The sequence below is a fragment of the Lupinus angustifolius genome, chromosome LG01 (assembly GCF_001865875.1).
Source record: "Lupinus angustifolius cultivar Tanjil chromosome LG01, LupAngTanjil_v1.0, whole genome shotgun sequence".
NCBI classification, from domain to species: domain Eukaryota; kingdom Viridiplantae; phylum Streptophyta; class Magnoliopsida; order Fabales; family Fabaceae; genus Lupinus; species Lupinus angustifolius.
Genome location: NC_032009.1, coordinates 29,528,694 through 29,556,214, shown reverse-complemented (window position 1 = coordinate 29,556,214; position 27,521 = coordinate 29,528,694). Strand labels below are relative to the sequence as shown.

The 27,521-nt window shown below is 33.7% G+C and overlaps 3 protein-coding genes across 4 annotated transcripts in view; all 3 read left to right on the top strand.

Annotated features, from left to right (window-relative positions):
* Positions 1 to 1,583, top strand: part of LOC109359826 (methyltransferase-like protein 16 homolog) — a 9,491-nt gene extending 7,908 nt beyond the window's left edge. The window contains exons 5-9 of one of the 2 annotated variants that reach the window (XM_019604525.1): positions 331 to 438; positions 518 to 664; positions 779 to 848; positions 1,156 to 1,228; positions 1,281 to 1,583. In XM_019604525.1, coding sequence (XP_019460070.1) covers positions 331 to 438; positions 518 to 664; positions 779 to 848; positions 1,156 to 1,226 — 396 coding nt within the window. In that variant the 3' untranslated portion in view covers positions 1,227 to 1,228; positions 1,281 to 1,583. Of the gene's footprint in view, positions 1 to 330; positions 439 to 517; positions 665 to 778; positions 849 to 1,155 lie in introns of both variants that reach the window. The other variant, XM_019604523.1, reaches the window with a different exon arrangement.
* On the top strand, positions 10,366 to 11,564 carry LOC109332495 (zinc finger CCHC-type and RNA-binding motif-containing protein 1-like). The gene is made up of 2 exons (XM_019567500.1): positions 10,366 to 10,941; positions 11,538 to 11,564. The coding sequence occupies exons 1-2, from the start codon at positions 10,366 to 10,368 to the stop codon at positions 11,562 to 11,564; spliced, it is 603 nt and encodes a 200-aa protein (XP_019423045.1).
* On the top strand, positions 16,910 to 19,846 carry LOC109359823 (glycine-rich RNA-binding protein 4, mitochondrial). The gene is made up of 4 exons (XM_019604519.1): positions 16,910 to 17,202; positions 19,141 to 19,209; positions 19,324 to 19,430; positions 19,517 to 19,846. The coding sequence occupies exons 1-4, from the start codon at positions 17,043 to 17,045 to the stop codon at positions 19,652 to 19,654; spliced, it is 474 nt and encodes a 157-aa protein (XP_019460064.1). The 5' UTR covers positions 16,910 to 17,042; the 3' UTR covers positions 19,655 to 19,846.

The following is a 27,521-nucleotide window of genomic DNA, read 5'->3' as shown; positions in this document are numbered from 1 at the left end:
CCAGAAGTTAATGTGTAAAGTCATATGGCTATCCTTATTCCAATCTTTTAAATAGACTAAGAAATTTTCTGATTCCATGCTCACTTATAGGCTGGTGAGCATTCAGTTGTCGTAGTGAACCCATCCTCCATGCACAAGGTGGTTAGATGGGAAACCCAGTAGCTCCCGGTATAGGCAAAATTTTCTATTTCATTTCCAGTGTGCAGACATCTTCGTTAATTTGAAACATGTTAAATTGCCTTGTAATTAGTCATCAACTGCACTTATAATGATGTACTTGTATGTTGTGTCACTATTGCTTTCCTCCTAATCAGCAAATATACTTTTCAGGATCTTCCATCCCAACATGGTGCCTTTAATGTATTGGAAGCCATCAAGTCTTACTTCTCTTTGTATGGCCTATCATGTACATTGAATACTTCCTCTTTCACGGTGGATGTAAGACTAGTCACTCTAAATCTCCGATCGTAATTTAGTTTACTTATGATGACTATTAAGCATGGTCATATTTTAATAGGTTGTGGCGTCCAAAGATTACTGTGATTCAATCATGACGAATGAATTACCAGTTATCAATAAATCCATCAATTGTCAACCTTCAGGAGAGACATCCAATGGATCAATTTTGAATTCCTCTGCTGATAGATTAGGCCTCCGTATATCAGTATGTGTGCATTCTTCATTTATTTGAAAAATGAATTTGATGGCAGAGTTATATTAACCTCATGCTATTTATTCCATTGTACTGTTTTATTAAAAGAATTATTCCACCCTACAGGTTTTTCAGCAAAGCCGTAGGACACTGTTGGTGAAAGGTTCATTACAAGATAGGAATAGCCCATTATCAGGTTTTTCCTCCAACCCGCTTTTCCAATTTTAATTTTCCTAAAGCTCTTTATTATTTTAGTAGCAGTGTAGTTTTAAACTTCGGGAGGTACATATTCTTCCTCGTGCTGTATAGATGTCCTTGGCCAAGTTAAATGATGGATCTTATGATTATAGGCTTCATGTGAATTATAAACATCGTCGGTCTGATTATTTCGTCATCACTTTGCTGGAACTTTCTGATTTTTAATCACACATTTTGGTTCCCCACATTGTTTGCAATGTGGCAATGCCTCAGCTAGAGTGAGTAAATAAATTATTTTTATGCAGGAGCATTCTCAGTGATATTCCAAAAGCTGGAGGAAGCTTTGCGAAGTAAATTTTGTACAAAATCGGGGTAATGTTGTAGTTATTTGACTTATCACTTAGGAGTTAGGACTGAGTGATGGGATGATATGTTGTCAAATGGAGATAATTTCATGAGTGATATATATCCGGGGCCACGGTTTATAGAATACATAACTGATGTGGCATTTGGCATAGAATGAAAATAGAGCACAACAATCATTTCCGGAGGCACTATCGCTCAACAACAATCAAACTTTAATCTCGAGGCATTGTTCCTCTTTGAAACATTTTTGGTAGATCATGTATATTTATTTTGTGTACCAAACCACTTAGAACCTTTCATTCGTTTTGAAAATTGTACTAAGTGGGATCTGTATTTAAAAATACCAAACTGTCATTTTGTACACTCAGTACATGGTATCTGCTTATTTTTAACTCAGTACTTGCTTCTATGGTGCCAAAGATAACATGTCAATTATTATCTCCACAAAAGCCTTCCAATGCTCTTTGTGGAGCTCTGATCTGATTCATCTGGTAGTGACATACTTTGGAAATTTGGGGTACCCTTAAACCATATCCCTATAACTAGCATATATTAAATCCAATGTTTGATGCTAATGTTTTTTCCAGAGGAGTCAAGTTTTGTGTTGTGAGATTTTAGCTAATGGCCATGTCTTGTGAAATCTCAATGAATAGAATCAAACTATGAAATTTTCACTACCAAGAATCCAATTTTTTTCTTGTGGAACAAGAACATAGGTTAGGAGACAACTTTTGCGGAAGAAATTAACTCTTTGCACAACCTCACCTTGAATTACACAAAACATTAAGGCATTTCTTAACAAAATAAAATTATACATACAATGCTTCCATTTAAGTTATCTTGTAGGACCACGACGGTATTCCTCAATCTAAAGGTGGAGGTATTTATCTCAAGGTGGTATAGAAGGAAATTCCATTTTTAAGCGTTGAATCCTTTTAGGATCTCAATGCTATTCCTCAATTTGGGAAACATCTCGGAGCACAAAAACCACATAAAACAATTTGCTATTGGTTGCTTATTTTGAGTCATTAAAAAGAGTAATGAATTCAGTTCTTGAAGTTAGTTTGGAGGCACCAATTTAGTCCCTAGTAAATTTAAATATTATTTTGACCTCAATTTTTGAAATGTAGAGTCGTGTTAGTCCTTATGTCTTTAGTTATTTGTTAATATTAATAGAGTTGATCAAGTGATACATATGTACAATCCTCTATGGAATGTTGTACAATTCACTAAAACGAATTTGTTTCCATTTTTTTCCTGATATTTTAAAATAAAATGATGTTTTGTTTTAATTTTCTATAAAATAAACATTTAAAAAATGAAGTCATTTATTGTGTCGTTTTCTATCTTATACTGCCAAAATTGATTCTTTTTCGTCCATGTTTCCTTACATTATCTTAGCTTTCATTCTTGTTTCCCTCTTTTATTAAACCTCAACAAATATTTGCACATTTTCATTTCTGTTCCTTACACTCTCTTCCCCTTCAAACATTTGTAACATTCTTATTCCCAAATTCGAAAACAAAAAGTGAAAAGGATGAGATTTCTGTACTTGTTGTTTGACACATATGTGGTCCGAAATATCATTTTTCAGTTTTGTATTGCATTGTCTATTGTGGTCCTAAGTGTGTATGTGGGTTCATGTGGTAGACTATCTATATTTGTTTAGTTTTTTTTGTTGTTGATGAGTCCATTTTTGTTTGTTTGTTTTGTTTAATATCTTTTTTTTGGCATTGTGACACTTTATGTTGTGTTTTATATTCACTTTTCCTGGCTCTGTTACATATGTTTTATAAGATTAGACATGCTTAACAATAGTTTATATCAATGTAGATGTTTGAATGTATTATACTTGATTATCATTAAGGGTGGAAACAGGTCAGATTGCCTATCAGGGACCTATTACCTGGCCTATAACAGGTTAGGCTAGACCATGCTTTTTTCATTAACAGGTCAGGCTCAGACTTTCTAAAAAACATATTTAGCTTAATAGGTCTGACTTTAGGTCACTTAAAAGGTCTATTAAGCCTAACAGGCCGGCCTATTTAGTTATATTATATATGAATGTTGAATTTATACTATTTTAATATAAATAATATTATTATATATGTAATATTAATATAAAAATGTATACAAAAATATAATTTAATTATTAGAATTAGATGGGCCTAACTAAAAGTAGGCCTATAAGCCCATTTAAAGATAGACATAGTAGCTTATTTCATGACCATAAAATATAATAGGCCTTTAAACAGGCCAGACTCAGACTTTGAATTTTTTTTTAAACAGGCTAACAGGCCAAGCCCAAACTCCTATATGCTATATAGGTTGGGCCTTTTTAAGGCAAAGTCTGACCTGACCTGGCCTGTTTCCACCCTTAATTATCATCATGGTGATCATTTTATAAGAGACAATGATGATAATGTCTAATATAAGTATGAAAGAATTGAAAGGTTGCCACCTATATGGATTTTGTGAACGACAATAATATGAAGATATTGTTCATTTAGTACGATTATCATGATTATAAAGCTATCTATGTATTGGTTTAACCTCAACGATTATTTTTTAGAAACTGATTTAATGTCAATATAAAAGGATAAAGATATTAAAACACGATTGTCGCATTATAGGAGTCAAATAATGTCAATGACAATGGTGATTATGAAATACATATATACTTTGAACATTCAATATTGGATGTTGTGCACACTTAATTTGTGATTGGTCCCTCTTTTGATGATGAATCCATTTACAAACCTCCTCCCGATGTGGAGATGTGTTGTTTGCATGAAGAACATTTATTTGAGCACGTAGGTGAAGAACATGTAGGTGAAGATGTTCCTAAGTTTGCACCTGAAGCACTTGAAAATTTATCTGCCTTTGCAACTGAAGATGTACCTGAAGTATCTAAAAACGTACATGAATAAGTAGTTGAAGAAGGAAGAATTAACAAGAAAAGATCCTCGTAGAAAAGGAAATCAACCTGAGAGAAGAAGTCAACCCCAAAGAAAAAGGATTAGAGCCCCAAAGAAAAAGGATACAACCCCAAAGAATAATATAGTAGAAGAAGGACAACAACCTCAAGCCTCTTTTGAGGAACATGGATATGCACCAAACAATAAATATATGCATACTCTTATTTCTACCGATGATGAAAGAAATACATCAACGACTGCCCCATTTTCAACGAACACAATGCTTTTAGACATGTACATCTTGAGATTGAAATGAAGTTTTTCAACCTCACATTATTTAAGAATGTGGTGAAGGACTATAAAATTTTCCTTGAGGGCAAGTGTATTGTGTGTGAATGTTGATTGTGCTTGGCTAACATATTATGCATAGGACAATAAGTTGAATACATACCAACATTAAATATTTAATTCAGAACATGCATATTATAGGATATTCCAGGACAAGGCAACAACAAAGATTGAGTTGGAAAAAAACTAGAGTCAAGGTTGATCACACAACCTAATTTAAAAAGGAACCAAGCAATAACTTTGATGAAGGAAGATTTCATGCTTCATTTAGAGAAGAAAAAAGTGAGCAAGACCTTGAAGCTAACTAGAGAGTTTATTGAAGGATCATAGAAGAAACAATATGGTCAACTATAGGATTACTTAGATGAAGTAGATAAGACTGACACCAGATCAACTACTACAATGGAAGTCTAGCCTATACTTGATTCATCACCTTTAGTTAACAGATTGTGTATATACCTTAATGCATGTAAGGAAGGTTTCAAGAATAGATGTATACCTATGATTGGATTGGATGAGTGTTTTTTGAAAGGATACTATGGGGGAACTCCTCTCTAATGTCGGATAGGATGCTAATAACCAATTTTACGTGGTTGTTTATGTTGTGGTGGATTCAAAGTCCATGGACAATTGGAAATGGTTTCTAGGACTTCATGAACAAGCTTAGGTTCCCAGGAATGCAATGAACAAGGACATTATGAAAAAACATATAAAGGTCCAGGAACGACAAGATAAAAGTGTAAGAAAAATGAAATAGTTGTAGAATAGATGCAGCATGTAATACTTCAAACACAAGTGATTTACAAAAATGTTTGTATCTCAATATTTTCCATCATATTGAATATGTGTTAAATGACATTGAATATGTATGTTGTTTCTAGTAAAGTTAGGTTCGTTCATCTAAAACTAGATCGACACACAATCTCGAAATCCACATATTGAGATACCTAATAATGTTGGTAAATATCAAAATGGAGTATTTAATTGGGACATAATATTATCTTTAAGCATTAAAATGTTTTCTTGTAATTGTTTCAATTTGAAGATGACACCCCAATAGAGTCAAGTATTACACTAACACTTGTCATACCACGTGTTTTGAGGATAGAAAATGCAAACCACAAACAACAAGTCCAACCAAATGCACTCCAACCTCAATTGACACAAAAAACACATCCTTTAAGGTTCATGATACCAAGAACTGTGAAAGTATGCTAACAAGAAATGATAGAAATATTGGATGTCTTTTATTATTTTGAACTTTGCTTTATGAAACTATTATAATGGATACATTAAAATGTTTGGTGAACTCTTTTATTTTGATGGAAATATTGGATCGAGCATAATATGATGCTTATAATGGATATAATATTTGATTTATAAAGGATACCTTATGGAGGTTTTATTTACATCATTAAGATCACTAGCCATATAACAACCTTAAAACTTGAACAAACAGTACTATAATTTTATTTCATTGATAATAACTTTTGAATACATAAATATCACTTCCACCAACTATCCTTAAATAACAACATCTTCAAACACTATCTACTTCAAAATACAAATTGATATAACATAACATCAAATAAAACATAACAACTACAAGCACAACTTTTTTAGATCATATGACATGTTCTTTCATCCTAATTTGAATTTCTTTCACAATAGCTTACAACTTATCCATGTCCATCGCATTATCCATCACATTTTTTCCTTCAATACTTGACTTCCTTCTCGATCTTCAACCCACATAAAAAATTCACACAATATTTATTTCCTTCCTAAAAACAATACAAATGTAAAAAATAGTGATTACTAAAAATTGGGAAGCAATAACCAATGCTAGTCTGGAAATATGAATAATCATAGAACTATTTCTTTGGATTCTTTAGAGTTTTTTTATGTGTATACAACACCAACCTTTTTTCAATGGCACATTGGATAAGAAAGCCTTCTATAATGCAACCTATTAGCCACAATAGAGCTGCAATACGTGCTCACATCAAGACTGTTATATATGTTCAGATCACCATAGATTTTCATCGATCCTAGTTTATATTTCATCCCTCAATCATAAAATCGGGTTAGGAATTCATGGTATGGATTTGAGGGAAAACAATGAGTGAAGCATGGTATGTCCATCGCATTATCAATTTTGTATTTAATTTTTTTAAAATATATTACAAAACAACGAATTTTCTCAAAATGTTTAATTTTAAAAATAAAATAAAACAATGTCATTTTGTTTTAAATTTTCAACAATAAAATAAAGGGAAACGATGTAGTGTTAATGAGTTGTACAACTTCTTAGCAAGAATTGTACAGATGTGACCATATTAGCACATAACATGTCACATGACCAACTCTATTAAAAGTTACTAAACAAGTGAATATGAAAAGACTAATATAGTTCTACGTTTTAAAAGTTTGGGAGCAAATAATAATATAAATTTAATACAAACTATGTTGATGTCATAAAAAAATTTCAAAGATATAAATGAGTAATTACTCTTAGAAAAATTCTTAAGTAATTGCATTATTTGTGTAATCATACTTAAATGTTCAATCATTCTCATCTTATTCTTAAGGAAAACACTTAATTAATTGTTTAGTAACATTTTTATATAGAAAGAATTATAATTGAAGAGTGATTCCTTTTTAGGAAAAAATATCATCAAAAATTTCACTTTTATTAATAAAAAAATTTTGGTACACATAACATGTGTCAAATTATGACTATTTTTTAGTTGATTAAATTTTGATGTATCTTTTGTGCAAAAGTTTTTTAACTATTATTTAACCATCATATACTATCATGTCAATAAAATTATTTGATGCTTACAATAATTATATAAAAAAACACACATATGATTAACTATTTTTTTTTAAAAATTCCAGAGACCATATTGGTTGAAAATTGAGTCCAGTTAGGAAAACAACTTTTTTATTACAATTCTTGTTTGCAAGATTTGAATGAAATATTTTTTGATACTATCAAGGGTATCCCCTCACCTTTTTGGGTAAGGATCAAATGCCTTTCGGGGTTTGTGGTTGTCCCTTTCAACAAGTGTCACTTCCAGGAATCGAACCCTCGACCTTGGAAATCCAGTGGAGCCTTATATCACTAGACCAACGCCTTGTTGGTTGAATGTGAGTTATTGTTAAGGAAAAATAATTTTTTTGTGAATTAAATTTACAAAAGTTGTTATCTCAATGTATGATTGTGTGATGTGGAAAACTTCCATAACAATTTCGAAAATCTATTAAACTAGGAGCCATCAATAACTAACTCGGTCAGAGTAATATTCAGTTGTTGATTGGATTAATGAGTCAAAGATTGAACTAGTTAAATCAATTTATATTAAAAAATTTAAAAATCTCACAATACAAGCTAACATTAATAATTCTATAGTCCAAAATTAAAAATATTAGCACACCTAATTAAACAACCAACATGTTAGATTTTTCTGCCACAAAATATTGCAAATGATTTGAAAAATTCATCAAACAACATAAGTTTCATGCTTTAATTGACATTGCAAATAGTCAAAGGTTGCTTATGTGATTGACCTACATAGTTTTGATGAAGACAAAGACTTAATGAAAGCTTTAAGATACGGACATCATAACAAACAACATGCCCAAGACTCAACATCGTAGACTTAAGATTATTTTTATATATTCTATAACTTCTAAGATGATTGTCTAGTTTAAGTCTAGGCTATGTAAACCTTGGGTGGAAGTCTCACAAGAGGTTAAAATTAATCCGTATAGAATGAGGCAAAACATCCTAACATATATGATAAGTAGAATCATGCATAAGCAATAAGTATATATGAATTTTGTGCATAAAAGTATTATCTATTCCAAGTCATGTATCACATGTTCATACATCATATAGAAAATTTACCATGCATCAAAGAAACTTATTTTCAAATATATTAATCAATTATAATGATTAATAATTGATTAAGTCATGTTGGAATCAATTAATCGATTAAGGATTAGTGTAATCGATTAAATGAGTTACAGTGGCTAACTACCCAGGATTTATGGCTCGTTAATCAATTAAAGAAGTTGTTAATTGATTAAGCCATAATAAAAAAAACAGTATTTTCATAACGCGTTAGTCGATTAAGTTGTAAGATAATCGATTAATGACAGGGAAAAATAGATTTATATAAAGGTTGTATTTTCAACCATGTACATATCATCATTAGGAAAAAGAAAGCCAAGATTCCAAGTTCAGAATTTTATATCATCTTGCTTATTCTCTGAGTGAAAGAATAGTGTGAGATCTTGCATAGTTTCCATAAAATCATTGAGATAAAAGAGAGGAGAACCTTTTCTAAAAGAGTGCTTTAGTTTCATACATTGAAAAACCATTGCATCTCATCACATTTAGTTCAGACTTCTTGTGATGGTTATGCAGAGGTTTTATAGTTGCATTTCAGAGTTAAAATCAACATATTAAGTGTGCATCATAACTCGACAATAGTTTGTAAATCAAGGAATTGTTATCTTGGTGTGTTAGTATCATCGCAAAAATAATTGTGTCTTCACGAGGACAAGAAGTCTTGGATAGAGCGAGACGTCGGCTGGGGCCAGAATCACGAAAGGTGTGGGTATCTGAGTAGGCGAGTTGAGTGGGCCCAACGAGTCGAAGAAGAGAGTTCTTGCTAGTTGTATTGGAAGTGTGATTGTATGAACAATTATATTCCATAGTGAAGAAAATATCCTAAGATCAGAAGGGGAGGCCTAGATGTAGTTTGCAAGTGGACCCGCAAACAAATCAGGATAAAAATCCTTGAGCATTCTTCTTTTCCCTATCTCTTTTAATTTAAGTTTTTAATGATTTCTTAGGTTTTTTGCTGTGATTCGTGCTTACTGTTCATAATCTGTTATAAAATCAAATATCAAATTAGGATCATAAAGATTGATAATCAGTGTGATTGCTTTACAAGAAATCAGATTTTCAAGAATAACAAGATTCAGTATAATCGATTAAGGCTGTTAATAATCAATTAAACCGAGCTGAGAATAATCGATTAACAAGACTCATAATCGATTAACAGTAGTGGGTTTCTGTTTTGCGCATTTGTTGGAAAAGCAAGACTAGTGACCCGCTACACCTATTCACCCCCTCTAGGTGTGTTTTGCCTTGCTGGTACCCAACAAGTGGTATCAGAGCTAGTACAAAAGTGCTAGCTTGACCGCTTTATTCGTTGATCCTAGGGATGTTCACTATGGGTACCACTAACCTCTTCGGTGGAGATGACGCATCCATCAACCACCCTCCGATATTCAATGGCGAGGGGTACGCCTACTTGAAACTGGATATGAGAATCTTTATCAAGGCAATTGACACATATATTTGGGAATCTGTTGTCAATGGTCCCTTTACTCCACTACATTTAGTGGATGGGGAGCCTAAATAAAAAACTAAAGGCTTATGGACTGATGACAAAAATGGAAAAGTCCATCATAACTTTTGCTTTATCATATGACAAGTTCTTTAAGGTCTCATAGTGCCTTAGTGTGAAAGATATGTTGGACAATTTTCAAGTAACCCACGAAGTCACTAGCGAAGTTAAGCGTGAGACTAAATGCATTAACACACGAATATGAGTTATTTCAAATGTTTCAAAATGAATCTATAAGTGATATGCAGAAAAGATTCACTCATATAGTTAATCGTTTGGTTGCTTTGGAGAAGAGTTTTGCTAAAGGTGAACTAACAAATAAAGTGTTGCATTGTCTTGATAGGAACTGGCAGCCCAAGGTCACGACAATCATGGAATCAAAAGATCTTGACTCAATGCCTGTAGCAACTTTTTTCAGGAAACTCCATGAGCATGAAATGGAGTTGGGCGCTTAACCATGAACGAGGAAATAGACAGAAAGAAGAAGGGAATCTCTCTCAAAGCCACACCATTGCAAGAACAAGAAGAAAAAGATGATGAAGATTCTGATTATGATCTGGATGATGAAACCTTGACACTTCTTATTCGCAAATTCGGTAAATTTCTCAAAAATAAAGGAGGCTTCAAACGGTTTCAGAAGAAAGAGGTGAAAGACTCAATTAGAAAGGGCAAGGTTCCCAAAGACCGCTTAACTTGCCATGAGTGTGGCAAACCGGGACATATGTGCTATCAATGCTCGAGCTACCTCAAAAAATTTGAGAATGATAGGAGCAATCCCCGAGAATTCAAGTCCAAGAAAGCATATATAGTCTGGGACGTTTCGGAGGACGAGACAATATCAAGCACATCTGAAGAGGAGGAGACTACCAAGTTGTGTCTCATGGCAAATACTCAAGAAGCTTGCAACTCAAGTGATCAGGATGACACTAATGAGGTACAATATTCTAACACTTCTTCATGTTCTGAAGAGTCTCCTCTGTATGATGAACTTTATAGTGCTTTTGTTGAATTGCATGAGGAGTTAAAGAAATTGGTTAAAATCAACGTAGATAGGAAAAGAGTCATCATATTGCATGAAAAAAATTGTTAAAATGCAAGAAGAACTAAATGAACTAAAACTTGAAAATGAGACTCTAGACCTTATTTACTCTTGTGCCTCATGTACTTTCTCTACTCTAAATTAATTGAGATGCATATATGTGAACAATATGATATTTTAAATGATGAAAATTCTGAGTTGAAAGAGAAATTAGCTAAGTTCACTTATAGTAGTCAAAACCTAAACAACTTACTTATGGCTTATAGAAATGTCGGTAACCATACAAGTCTGGGCTACAAACCTAAAAATAAAATAAAACCATATAGAAAACAAGTAGCTCACATGCATAATAAGTATAATCATAACATGCCTATTTGCTTTTACTATGGTACATATGGTCATACACCGATATCTTGCTATGTTAGAAAATATGATGTGCCAAGTGGTAGATATATATGGGTGCAAAAGGGACTAGATCCATTGGTTACTAACAATAAGGGACCCAATATAACATGGGTACCTAAACAAGCCAAATAATTTGTTTTGCATGTATGCCTTCGAACACATGGACAACATTGGTATTTGGACAGTGGCTGTTCGAGGCATATGACGAGTGATCGGTCAAATTTTCTTGATCTGCCACTCAAGGACAAAGGTAATAAGATGAGTAGTAGAATATTTGTTCACCAAATGAAATATTGCAAAGAACTTCTACGAAAGTTCGAGATGGACAAATGTAAAGAAACAACAACACCTATGGCATCATCCTTCTATCTCGACAAGGACGAAAATGGTAAAGTTATAGAGGACAAAATATCGAGGCATAGTTGGTTTATTGCTATATCTAACATCTACTCATCCTGATATTATGTTTAGTGTATGTATGTGTGCAAGATATCAAACATCACCTAAGGAATCACATTTTAGTGTTGTAAAACATATCATGAAGTATCTAAAATGAACATTATCTATGGGTTTATGGTATCCTAGGGATGCCTCATTATCCTTGATAGGGTATTCCGACTATGATTTCCCTGGATGTAAGTTGGACCGGAAAAGTACTAGTGGAATTTGCCACTTTTTGGGCAGCTCCTTAGTTTCTTGCCATAGTAAAAAGCAAGCTTACATTGCTTTATCAACCACCAAAGCGAAATACATTGCCGTCAGCGTGTGTTGTGTTCAAATATTATGGATGAAGCAACAACAATGAGACTTCGGTCTAAAGCTTGTGAAAATACCGATAAAGTGTGATAACACTAGTGTCATCAACCTGTCTAAGAATCTCATTATGCATTCTAGAACGAAAGCCTATTGAAATAAGACACCACTTTTTGAGAGATCATGTACAAAAAGGTGATTACATTCTTGAATTTGTTGAAACCTCAAAGCAATTAGCCGATATTTTTACTAAGTCCCTTCCACGAGATACATTCTTTGTTTTACGCAGAGAACTTGGCATGCTTGATGAAAAATATCTCAACTAATTTGCTTTAGGTGTTATATGCCTTATCTTGATCTTTAATATATGCTTATATGTGATAACTGTTATGAATGCATGATTCATATGTTTAACTGAATTCATGATTGTTTTATAATTCCTTTAGTGTGTCATACACCTTTTAGGTTAGTGTCTTGAGTATAGTATCTTAGCATCCCCTAGAAATCTCACAAATGCACTAAAATCTGTCTTAGTTTTGTTCTTAATCGATTGTTCTATGTTTTAATTCATTAATTTGAGTTCTCGTAACAATAAAATGATTTTTATCATATTTTAATCAATTAACAGGCTTTTTTAATCAATTGTCTGAGCTAAAATTTCTAAAGAATAAGAATTTTAAAATATTTAGTCGATTACTAGTGGCATTAATCGATTAAACTAAGCAATATTTTAATCGATTAACGACAAACATAAAACAGATTCTAGTGTTGTTCTAGGTCATTTTTCACTAAATCCCTAAAAAACTCCTAGCTTCCCCCTTCTGGATTTCTCCTTAAATCAAGTGATCTCAACCTCAACATTCGTTAATTTACTTCCTATTACATCATATTTATCTCCCTAAAGTCTTGAATTTACTCAAAATCCAAAACCCTAGCTTTTCCCTTTTTGGAAAACCTAATCCCCAATTCGGAAATTCGATTATACAATCGATTAGACATTCTATTACCTGAAAATTATGAGAGAATCGCGACCAAGAAGGGTGAAAACCACTGCTAAGCGTCCAAGAGGTGTGGATGTTGGTTCCTCTTCTGATCAAGGTGGAAGAAAGGACCATGGTGATCCTTACTACTCTCCCATCTTTCAAGAAGCTAGATTAGCCAAATTCCAAGGAAGGAAACAAACCTACATTTGCTATGCGGATATAGCTTGGACGGTGGAACAAGGTATTGAGTTCCCTCATATATTAGAAGCACAAAGAGCAAATAAGTTTATGGAGCTCAATGGTAAAATCCATCCATCATTGATAAGGGAATTTACAGTAGTATAAGGACGAGGTTTATACTTCAATGGTTATGGGAAAGTCGATTAGTTTATATGAGGAACTGTTTTTGGATGTTGGAGGACTATCTAACGATGGATCTATGTTAGCTGATTGTCGTAATGAGTTATGGAACTCATTTGATGCTATTGAGATGTACAAATCACGTTTAAGAGGATCTCACCTATATGTGCAAGGTGAATTGACCAAGGATGGGTCATTATCTATTGAAAATCGACTCTTGCATTACTTAATTGCGTATATTCTGGTTCAGTGTAACACAAACCATGCACAACCGACGATCAATGATCTCAAGCTGATGTTTGCAATAAGAGAAGGAATTAAGGTTAATTGGCCTGCTGAAATTCTGAAGGTCATGAATGGTATAACCTCATCTTCTTCTAGGCTACTTGCTTATGGGATTTTTATCTCTCGTGTTATCGATTATCTCGAAATCGACATGTCAGATGTGAACTTCATTGTTACTAATTTCCGAGAGCACCTAGTAGGTGATAATCTGATTCACAAGATGAGTATTTACAAGTTTGGCAATATCTAGATGTATCAAGAAGACCACAATACCAATGTGAATGAAGACTCATCTGATGAAGAAATGGCTGCAAATCCTAGTGAGTCGAACCCTAAACAACCACAAGTCAAGGCTGCTGATGTGCCTCAAGAACCACTGTTTGGGCTAGCACACTTGGATGTTATGGAACAACGCCTTAATGTGCATATTGATGGAAACTTTCAGTCATTGAGGGATTCAATGATGGCTGAGTTCCAGCTATAGCAGGAGAGGATTACCGTGAATGTTGATCATATTCTGTTCATTATGTGCACCACTCATGGATATTCACCACCACCACCATCACCTCAGGATTAGTCTAGATAGGGATGTCTAGAGGCTAGGGTGTGTGTCATTTGATCATGTATTTTGATGGCTTATGTTGTATTTTGTTTGAACCTATTATGTACTTCATGCACTTCTCATATTTCTTGTATTTTTGTTGTTAATTTGGTTATGTAAGAACTTTTGCATGATCTTTGATTATGTCTATCTTATGTACTTTCAATTGAATGATTAATATATGCTATATTTGCGTTATATTTTGTACCATTAATCATTCCATGCTTACTTGTATCTTTACACAAATGTGGATATATCTTGCAAATAGATGCTGCCATAATTCTGTTTATAAGCAATTTAATCGATTAACCCCTGCTGATAATCGATAAAATGCAGTAATTGTGCACTTGTTCAATTTTATTTTAAACTACTTAATCAATTATGCTTAATAACTAATCGATTAGGACCAGTAAACTTTTGGAAATCTTTCCTTGCTTTTGGCTGTTATTATCATTTAATATCATTGCTTTTTGATCATGCCAAAAAGGAGAGAAAGTGTTGTTTGAGTGGGACAATAAAGTGAGGGGGAACAATGCATTCTGATCCAACCATTGCAAACACTTGCTGATCATCATCAAGCCAATCAAACAAATTATTGCTTAGAGTTTGTCATCATCAAAAAGGGGGAGATTGACATTGCAAATAGTCAAAGGTTGCTTATGTGATTGACATTGGAATCATTGAAAAACCATTGCATCTCATCACATTTAGTTTAGGCTTCTTGTGAGGGTTTTGCAGAGGTTTTATAGATGAGTTTCACAGTTAAAATCAGCACATTAAGTGTGCACCATAACTCGGAAATAGTTTCTTAATCAAGGAATTGTTTTCTTGGTGTTTTAGTATCACTAGAAAAGAGAAGTTATGTATTCACGAAAGAAAAAAGTCTTGGATAGAGCGAGACGTCGGCTGGGGCTAGAATCACGAAAGGTGTGGGTATCTGAGTAGGCGAGTTGAGTGGTCAAACCGAGAGAGTGGGCTCAACGGATCCTAGAATGGAGTTCTTGCTAGTTGTATTGGAAGTGTGTTTGTATGAACAATTATATTCCATAGTGAAGAAAATCTCCCGAGATCAGAAGGGGAGGCCTAGATGTAGTTTGCAAGTGGACCCGCAAACAAACTAGGATAAAAATTCTTGAGCATTCTTATTTTCATTTCTTTTACATTTCAGTTTCTAATGATTCCTTAAGTTTTTGATTTCTATGATTCATGCTTATTGTTCATAATATGTTATAAAATCAAGAATCAAATTAGGATTATAAAGATTGATAATCTCTTTGATTGCTTTGAAAGAAATCAGATTTTCAATAATAACAAGATTAAGTATAATCGATTAAGGCTGTTAATAATCGATTAAACCAAGCTGAGAATAACCGATTAATAAGACTCATACTTGATTAATAGCAATGAGTTCCTATTTTGCGCATTTGTCGTAAAAGTAAGACTAGTAATCCGATACACATATTCACCCCTCTATAGGTGTATTTTATATTGATGGTACCCAACATTAATTGCAATAAAAATACACAAATAAGTTTAACATTTATTAAACAACTATGATTTTGTTGATATATAAGCTATCAAATGACAAACATAAATACAAATAAGTTGAAATCATTTAGTTTTTCATCTCAAAATTACACCATTTTGGTTATATTTTAAAAATATTTTTTAATTGACTCGACTAGTCCAACCCTTCAAATCACCAGTTTTAGACTTAAATTGACAGAGTCGAACCAAGTCAACTTGATTTTGATGTAAAATCAATTAGATTGTAGGCTCAAACTAGTTAGGTGTTACCAACAATGTGTTGATCTAGTGGTGTAAGATCTCGCTAGATCCTCAAGATGACCAAAAAGTCAAGGGTTCAATTCCTGGAAGCGACACTTGTTGGGAGAGACAACCACAAACTCTGAAAGAGATTAATTCCAAGGGATACCCTTGATAATACAAAAAAAAACTAGTTAAATGCTTAGCTCACGGTTGAACCAGTCTGACCAACAACTCAAATCAATTTTTATAAGAGTGTTTGAATCACTTGTCAATTTACAGTTCTCAATTGAGCTTCTATAAATTTTATTTTCTAAGTTCTACTTATAATTATTCTAAAAAAAATCACAATTTTAGTATTATTGAATTAGCAAGTGAATTTTTTTACAACATCTTATTGGATTATTGAATTGTACCACTAAAAAATAAACTTGAAGCTAAAAGCTAACTATTTGAAATAAAAAATAGTTTTTAGAAAATGAATATGAAATAAGTTTTTTTAATTATTATGATATCTCCAAAATCCTACTTATATTTAAAGTATATATAAGATATTTACACAAAAAATAATACAATATATTGTAAGAACTTTTTATAAAAAAAAGTGGTAGTAAAAATAACTTTTTATATAATGATATTAAACTCTAGCAATAAAATAATAAAAATGAAAGAGTTTAAAATATATGTAATCTCCACGTAACAAATGATAAGTAATATATGAATGATAAATGATTTACGGATAGTATAAAAAACATTTGTAATCGGTCTCTATATATTAAATTCAAAGTAAAATAAAAATATCCCCTTTCTAGTTTCTATTCCTCCTTGAGAATCCACCGCCTGAAAAATAATATCCCAAGATAAAGGTTTAATTTGCATAAGGTTGCGGATTTTGGTTTTCATTTCACGCGAGTTGAGTTGTCTTGCTGTTGTTGATTGTGATGAACATGTTTGCTTCCTTCACAAAACCTTTTGCATTTCCAATTTGTAGCGTTAGAGCTGATTCTGAATTCGGAGCCAAATCCAACTCACTCAAACCATCTTCATCATCATCTCTTCATTTTCAGCCTCACCCACTTGCAAGCAAAATTGTTGTTAAAAGTAAATATCCTTTTCTATACTCTTATTGTGCTTTGGCCACTAAATCTTATGGGCTTACAACTTTTATGCATTTTATTTATTTATACCAAGTTGCAATTTTTATGCCAAACCCTTCCTACCCAATATAGGAGTATCACATTTGGTAGCATGATAAACTCGAGGTGGTATTAAGTCATCAGGCTCTGCTTCTACCTAGTTAGACTATCTTCGTGTTTTTAAGTCATACTAATTGGTGTTTTGATTAGAGTATTGTCATGGGAAGGGCTACATAGAGGCTGAATTAAAACATATTACTAACTGCTGATAGATAAGTGGAGCCTCCAAAAAATAAAGTACACCATTGGGTAGTGTGGATAGAGTGAAAGTTGCGGTGGATGCCGAGGGGGCGACAATGTTAGGAGTCCAACATTAACTTGAATAACAAACTCAATGTTGTACTTAAATCATGGGTCTATCCAACGTAATAGACCAGCCTTTTGGATTGAACTCTCTTTAAGTACTAACACCATAGCTATGTCAATGGAGTTTATGCTATTACAAGTATGGGCAACTAGATGTAGAGTGCAGCTGGGGTATCATGGAAAATGTTTTTGATATGAAATCAAATTACACAGGAAAATGGTTAAAATACTATTATATTATGGTGAGATTGTTGTAAGGATTTTTGCATTGGCCTTGTTACGTTATTACCTTTGGATATCACTGAAGCAAAAAGATGCAACAGAAAGATTGGATTTTTTTATGATTGCATAGTTGTAGTTGCCTCCTGATAGTTGTGTACCATGCTTTCTTTGCTTGTTTGTGTTGTGTGTTGAACATGATGGAAAAGGATCAAGCAGACAAATGGTTGATATATTATATTATATTTCCTGAGATTGCTTTATGGATTTTAGATTGGTTATGCTAAATTTACTGACTTGGATAAATCACTGAACCAAATAGGTGCAACAGAATGATGATTTTTTATGGTTGCTTATAGTTGTCACTTGATTGTTGTGTACTGTGCTCTATTTGCTTATTTGTGCTGTGCACTTGCACACTAATTAATGGTGAATTTTCATTCACAAATTTTAATCTGAATGTCTTTGGAATTCGTGTCTTTTACTCGTTTTCTAGCATTTATTTAGGTTTTAATTCACACTTTTTTCAGGATTGGGTGTTCTTATTCGACATGCGAAGGGATTTTTATTTTTATTTTGTTTGTTTGTGTTCTATATGCTTGCTATTCTCTGTTTTAAACAGATTCTTGGTCCTTTGTCTTGTATGGTAATGATAATGGTATAATAGTCATTAGAAAGCCATTTTTGCCAATGCCTACAATTGATAAATGATATTGCAGAGGTGCCAATTACACAACCATTTTCTGCATTCTGATTAGTAGGAATATTTTATTCATGATCATGATTCACCCAATCCTCTGGGAAATTAAAGCTACTTCCTATGACATACCAAAAGCATTCTTTTCTAAAGCACTAAGAGTTTATTAAGGTATACACTCAAAGTGAACTCTCCTTATGATTAGCAGATTGTCTTTATGTATATCACTAGACTACTTAAAGTCTTGAACCTTTATCTTCCCGACCACCCTGCCTCTCAAATGATAAATTGAGCAGCTCAATTTTCGTAGAATAAATAAAGTAAATAAATAAACTACCCCCATATGTAGCATTCCTGAAGTTACATTCCGACAATTTCCATCTATGGTATCATTTTGCCGAACCAGATTCTGACTTTAGGTTCCATCTTTGATATTGGTTGATCATTTGATGGAGATTTTTTCTTCACCATTGCCATTCTTCAATTTCATCGGTCTTTTTCTATGCCTTTTAATATTTTTTACCTTCTGATGTCTAACGTCTGCATGTCATCGAGCATGTCATTTAATCCTTTATTTTACTTTGTTTACGTCAAGTTCTACTTGCTCTTAATTGGTGGCAGATTTACCATATTCTACTGGTGAGACTACTTTGCAGAAAGAATTTTCAAATTTTGGCAAGATAGCTGAAGGTAATTGCACGGATATTCTCATTATTCATAATCTGCGGCTTCCTTGGTAGTTTACATCTTGGCTTTTGCTACTTTAGTTCACTCCTCGAGTCATGTATTTTATATGCACTGCAGTTAAAGTGGTTAAAGATGTGATCACGAAAAGATCTAAGGGATTTGCTTTTATTCAATATACAAGTCAAGATGATGCCATGCTTGCACTAGAAACCATGGATCAGAAGGTTCAAATATTCATTTTTGGCCATACCTTTAGATATGAACCAAGACAACTGAATGTTTTAACTTGTTTCCTGTCCATTTTCTACAGGTTTTTCATGGTCGGACAATTTGTGTTGAAATTGCAACACTTGGTAGGGATGATTTTGGTGCACACCCAAAGACCTCAGGGCCCCCAAAGAAGTGGAATTTGCCACAGCAAGAGGAAACAGTAGATTGTTGGTACTGATGAAAGTTCTTATGAGTAAAGCTGCAAAAGAAGAGAAAATGATGGATCAACAACTAAAAAGTTATACAAAGGTGGCTAGGGGATTGATGGTCTGTTACTGATATTAGTAAATATTGATGCAGTACTTTATTACTTCATGGTGATCTTTCATGTTACCTGTCATTTTGTCACAAAAATAAAAGTGGTCTTTGGCTTCATTCCTTAGTTTTCAAGCTCTACTCTACATTTGTTTGAGACATGTCACCTAACAGTTTTAAATTTACTATGCTCCAGAATGGCTTCAACCCATTTATGCTAGGACCAGTTATTGAAATTGCGGACCGCATCATGTGATGCGATCGTAATATTGTGGTTGTTGTGACTGTCGCGACCTTATCACACCGCAACGTAACTGTATTAGACCATATTTTGCCACATCAGAATTCAGACTACATCGAATTCAAAAATATTATTTTTTAGGCAATAGATGAAGCCTTTGTTCCATATGCACATACATGCTCTATGATATGCTTAATTAAACATGCATAAGATTTTGTTTTGATTCAATTGAAAACTGTGTCTTCAGTCCTGACATGATCTCTGCAGCCACTACATTATTCCTAGTATTTCCAGTTGTAGTTTGAATTTAATAATCTATTAAATATGTGATGAACTTAAATGCATGTTGCTTGGTACAGAATATTAAGTAAAAGTATTGAAATGCATTCATGATAATCCTATTATTATCATTAGTGTGTACAGGTACTTCATGTTTGCTAGTAAATATTGCATGATACTACATATTCAATTTTTATATATTTCATTTTTTAGAATTATATGATTTTTTTTGTAAAAATTAAATAAAACATGAAGTGAAAATTACACCACGAGGGAAGTAATTTTAAATTTTGGTTTTATAGATTATAGTATAGATATAGATTATAAAGTATAGTTGAGAGTCCTTGTATTCACTGGCTTGTAAAAATCACTTCGTCATGTTATTTTTGAGAGTTCATTAAATATTTATTGTACCTCTAGCGTAGAGAACTTCTCCATTCCTATTAGTTTGCTATCACTGGGTTTGGTCTAGGCTTCACATGTTTCTGCCAAAATCAAGTAATAAATCAAGGAACCCAAACCAATTTTTTTGGATTGAATGGTTGATTTGGGTATTTTGTGGGAACCAATCATGTTGGTTTGGTTCTTGGGTTTGACTTTGATTGGCACAAACCAATCCATAGATGATAGAACCAATTAGGAGGAAAAAAAACTTGTATAGAGATATATACAATATGTTATATTTAGAGACATGTATTTATGTTTTTTAGTGCTATATTTAGGATTACATTTTATTTAAAATTAAATTTTTAATGTGTTATCAGGATTTTATTAATTGTCTATATATATATATATTTTTTTTTTTCACATAAGTTTTTCTCTCATCTATATTAACAATACCATGCCATTTTACTAATACTAGACATACTCACGTGACTCTCACATTCACTTAATCATCCCTTCATTTCAACTTTCAAACCTTATTAGTTACACATACACAAACTTTAGCTCTTCACGTTGATGCTACCACCACTCTGCGCAGTGACCCACACCCAAACCCTTATGTCATTTTCTCCACCAGCAAGTTTGTTTTCCATATTCTTTTGCATCATCGATAGTCCAACATAAATGACAGCATGAAACTTGTCTTGTTGGTTTTCGCCGGAAGCTTTGTGTTTTGTTCTTCTCTATTTCCTACTTTGTGTTCTCTACTCATCGCCTTATCTATAAGTGAAATTAGGGAAGGGTGAATATATGCATCTTATGGATAGGTTATTTTTAGGATTTGATCATGTAACTTATTAGTTATTAAACAACAATCTTTTAAACAAGTTTGACTCTATGGTGTAACAAGCATGTAAATAAGCTAAAAATTAGAGCTAAACTTTTAAACATGTTAGACCTAGGTTTTGAAACTTTTTTTAAACATGTAAAGTCTAACCTGCCATATTTCCACCCTTATATGAAATCTACTCATAAATAGAATTGCAAGTTTGATATCATTTAGCATCATCAGAAAGTCCAGAAGCAGTGGAGCCAACTAATGTTGTCTCTGGTTAATTTGTTTGTTTGATATAAGTTTGGTTATATGAACTGTTTTTTCTCTTGGTGGTTGTAGGATAGTATAGTTCTGCAACCTATTTTGTCTTTGACTTAAATTTACTCGGATATTCAAAGTAATAACTGACCAACAGAAATGAAGAAGAGAGTGAAAATAAATATGCATGCACAAATGGTGTTGCCAGTGTCATCCCTCAGTTAAATTATGAGCACGGGAAAGCCTTGTTTGTCTCTTTATTTAGTTTGTATTGATGGCAAGGTGCATAATTATTCTTTATATTAAAGATCAAATCCATAAGTTCTATCTAATGATTCAACCACACTGATTTTGTATCACATAAAAATAAGACATTCTTATAAAGTTATTATGGAACATTCGTAAGACTTTTAAGAATCTAAAGATTCTATCACATTATTTCATCTCACTATTACTAAACTTAAATCTTAAGACTATATTTTGTTGTGAAGGCTTTTGTATAACTAATATATTATTGCATGTAGCTTATTTTGGACATATAAACTAGACAAGTGCCCTAAGAGAATTGGTAACTAATTTTGGTAGAGTCTTGAAAATTGATTACTCAAATCAAATCAAATTAAGATTTAAGTTTAAGATTCACACTACTAGAAATTTGACATTTAGTTACAGTTGAAAGTCGTTGATAAAAGTAAATAAACTTAGGCATAACACAATAAAACATTTACCTATGAATGTTTGTGTCTGTCGTATTTAAGTTGTTATACCTATGGTTTTGCCCTGTCAGTATTATTAGACCAAGCTATGTTCCATGATCCAGGTACCATATCACATGATCAAGCCATGACCAGAAATCGTGACCAAGGTGTCAAGCCTTCTGACTGAGATAAACATACGCCACAACCCAACAAATCTGACCGAGACAACGAGCCAATTGACCAAGACATGCATGTGCCATGACCCAACAAATCTGACTGAGATAATGAGCCAGCTGATTGAGACAAACACGCACCACGACCCAACAAAATTGACCAGAACAATGAGCCACGCCAAAGACAATCTAACCGACAGAAAACGCATCACGACCAAACATCACATGAGCCACGACCAAGCACATGTGACTGAGCCAATATGCAATCTAACCAACACAATTATAGAACACGACCCACATGCCTTGGCACATTTGGCCAGGTCAGGGGCGACACAACTGGCCATGCCATGGGCGACACAGCTGGCCATGCCATGGGCGATACACATGGACCAGAACTCAAACTTGGCGCATTAGTGGCCAACAATCTAGGGCCACTAGCAGAACACGGAAGGACCTCCAAGTTGCAACATAGGCCAATTACTTAACGTGCAAGTTATCCAAGAATTTCATATTATTTCATTGTGTAGTTTGTTTAGTTAGTTAGGGTGGTAAATGAGAAGCTCTTATTACTATAAATATAAGAGCCTATGGCTACTTTGGAATCAATCCAATTATTCACTTTCAATATTTCAGTAAAAGAGGTATTATTCAAAGCTTGCCATTGTCATCTTCATTGGGCAAGGTTAAGCTCAAGTGCTTATTACTTTCTGTTATGGTATCAAAGCTCTCTCTAAGAGAGCTTTGTTGCATTCAATGAGTAATTCATCACCCCCAACATCATTGTCAGTAGCACATGCCAACACATGCAATCCTCACAAGACCAAGAATCACCTTTCTACATCCATCCTTCTGCAAACCCCACCATTGCCTTGGTATCTCCTCCACTTAATGAAGAAAATTATCATCAGTGGTGCAAGGATATGAGGATGAGTTTGATATCAAAGAAGAAGTTAAGATTTTTTGATGGATCAATTCATATGCCACCAAAAACAAATCCCTCATATCGTGCAGGGGAAGAGCAAATAATATGGTCACTTCTTGGATAACCAGATCTATTATCTATTTAATAAGTCAAAGTATCCTCTAGATTGACAAGGCACGAGATGTATGAGAAGAATTAAGAGAAGGATTATCTTAAGGTAGCCTATTTCATATAGCAGAATTACAAGATTCAATTTTAAACCTCAAACAAGGTAATATGAGTGTATTAAGCTATTTTACTGAATGGAAAATCTTATGGGATGAACTAGACAACTTTAGGTCATTTCCTAGTTGTTCTTGTGAAACAAAATGCAATTCCAGTTACTTAATGGTTCTAAAGACTTATGGTATAGAAGATAGAATCATTAGATTTTTAAAAGGCCTAAATGACAACTATAGCGGTATGAAGTCCCAAATTACGTTAATTGACCATTTACCTAGAATGAGAAAAGTTTACTTTCTAGTCGTTCAACAAGAACAACAAATACATGACAAAGAAACCGAGTCAAAGGGCATGATAGTTGGAACTGGTTGGAAGAAAGGTGGATTTCTTGGCAAATCATTCAGCAATGGTAGGGGGAGCACATATAATTCAAGATCGAAGGGGATCATCTAATTCAACCAGCTATTGAACATGAAGCTATGGTCCCAATGGTTCTAGTGGAAGAGGAACATAGAACAAGGGAACCAATTCTGTAAATTTACAGTCACTAAAAAAGAAATGGGCAAACCATTGAAGTCTTCTATAAGCTTCACAGGTTTCCTGCCAACTTCCCATACAACAAAGTTGAACATGCCAATTGTGTGTCTATCACAAATATTGAACAGAAAAGAGAGCAAGATGATCACAATAACAATGATTCTATTTTTGGGTTGAGCCAAGAGAAATTCAAAGGTTTGGTCCATATGTTGAAGCAATCTAGAACCATCCCCACACAAGAAGGAGTCAATGTTCTCAGCTAACACTTCTGATCCAACATTCATCAATGAAAAGAATAAAGGTACCCTAATCATTTACTTTGTCATACTTCATGGATCATGAAAAATAGTGCAAGTGATCACATTACTTCATCCTTATCTTTTTTTTCTTCTTTTAAAAGATCAATCCTATTAAGGTTAAGCTACCTAATAGAGCTTATATCATGACTCACATTTCTAGCGCTGTTCCTTTAAACCATGACTTAAAATTGCATAATGTCTTATATTTACCTACTTTTTCTTATAATATGTTTTCCATTTCAAAACTGGCTTCACAATCATCTTATGTATTAATTATTGATGCTTCCTTTTGCAAGATTCAACAGAGCCAATATTTGAAGATGATTGGTATAACTAGTCTATGTCATGGACTTTATGTGTTGAGGACTAACACACAATGAAATACACCTTGTTCACATATTATAAATACTATTCATATTGATCCATCTAGAATATGGCATTTTAGGTTGGCTCATGCCTCTGACTCTTGTATGGAAACTATTAAACACCAATTTTCATATGTCAATTACAATAAAAATGCAAACTATGATATATGCCATTTTGCCAAATAGAAGAAATTAAATTTTCTTGCTAGTGATAATCTTTCTTTGCATTAGTTTGATATGATACATGTGGATATATGAATCCCTATATCAATTTTCTATGTTCATGGTGGTAGATATTTTTTAACTGTTATTGAGGATTCATCTAGATATACTTGGATTTTCATTTAAAAACCAAAGGAGAAGCCTCAAAGATTCTCCAAGATTTCATTGCCATGGTTAACACTCATTTCTCCCTCAAAGTCAAGATTGTTAGAAGTGATAATGGAGCTAAATTCTCTATGAAAAATTTCTACTTCACTAATGGTATCGTACATGAAACTTCTTGTCCTTATACACCACAATAGAATAGTATGGTGGAAAGGAAACACCAACACTTATTGAATGTGGCTAGAGATCTCCTTATCCAAAGCCAAATGACAAAAGTTTATTGGCCTTATGCCATCTCTCATGCTGCATATATCATAAACCTTTTGCCAACACATGTCCTAAAAAATGTCTCACCATATGAGGTTCTATACACAAAGAAACCTTGCCTACACCATTTAAGAGTCTTTGGCTCTCTATGTTTCAATAGAACTTTAGCCCTTAATAGGACCAAGCTTGATCCTAGAGCCCATATACGTGTCTTCATAGGTTACAAGGAAGGAACCAAATGATTTTTAGTCTTGGACCTCCAAACCATGTCTATTTATGTTAGCAGAAATGTAATTCTCTATGAGCACACCTTTCCTTACAAGGAACCTCACAACACAAAAACTGATACCTATATGCTAATTCACCCTGACTATGATGGATCCGTTTATGAAGATCTTTTTATAAACCACATTTCAAATATTCATCCCAACCTTGACCAACCCCCACTCACACCCCCTACCACAGACTCACCCCCCCTCTTTACCCAATGAACCTATATTAGATAATGCTATATGACCTAGGAAAAGCACAAGAATTTCTCATCCACCCACTTACTTAAAAGACTATCACTATGCCCTACTCAACAACACAGTCTCCTCCACATCTATCCCTTATCCTCTATCTTCCTACCTTTCTAAAACCAAACTTTCTCCTTCCTACAAAAATCACACTTTATCCAAAACCTATAACCAAACCATTAAAACCCTCATTGGAGAGATGTTATCAACATAGAGTTGTCTCCTTTACAAGCAAGTGACACTTGACTTGCCACTGATTTACCTCATGACAAAACCCCTATAGGTTATAAATGGGTCTTTAAGATAAAATATAAGGCAGATGGTACAATAGAGAGATACAAGACAAGGTTGATTGCTTCCATTTGCAATTTGTCTCTTATGCAATTAGATGTAAATAATGTCTTTTTACAGGGGATCTTATTGAAGATGTTTATATGATTTTTCCTCTTATGCAATTAGATGTAAAGGCATATGTATGAATCAAAGAAAGTATGCTCTTGAGGTCGTTCCTGATGCAGGATTACTAGCTTGCAAGACTGCACCTACACCTATGGTAAGTGGAACACATCTGTTCGAGGATTCTAACAACCCTTATCTTGATCCTCCTGCTTATGGAAGGATGATAGGAAGACTTATATACCCTACAAATACTAGGCCAGACATAGCATTTATTGTCAACTAACTTGCTTAATTCATGGCCAATCCTACAACCCTCAATCATAATGTTGCACTAAAGGTCATCAAGTACATTAAAGGTACCCCTGACCTATGCCTTTTCTATCCTTATAAATCATCTACACATGTCAAAGCATGTAGTGACAGTCATTGAGCTTCATACCCTGATACAAGAAGATTTGTCTCAGGCTATTGCATTTATATAGGTAATTCTCTTATTTCTTGGAAATCTAAGAAACAAAAAACAATTTCTAAAAGTTCTTGTGAGGTTGAATATAGAGCAATGACTCTCACCACCTACGAGATCAAATGGATCTCCTATATTCTCCAAGACCTTCGAATTACACCATCATACACTTCCACTATTTACTGGGATAACCAATCTACTTTACATATTGCACTAAACCTTGTTTTTCAAGAAAGAACGAAGCACATAGAATTAGATTGCCACACAATTAGGGAGCAACAAACCAGATGCCTCATCAAATTGGTACCAGTTGCCTCTCTTCTTCATTTAGAATATGCTCTTACAAAGCCCCTAGGCACCAAGGAATATGCTTATATTCATCTCAAGTTAGGTCTCGGGGGGGTATTAGACCAAGATGTGTTCCATGATCTAGGTACCAGATCACAAGATCAAGCCATGACTAGAAATCGTGACGAAGGTGTCAAGCCTTCTGACCGAGACAAACATGTGCCACGACCCAACAAGTCAGACCGAGACAATGAGCCAACTGACCGATATATGTGTTAGGTATCAGTGGTTACAATACACCTAGAAGGGGGGGGG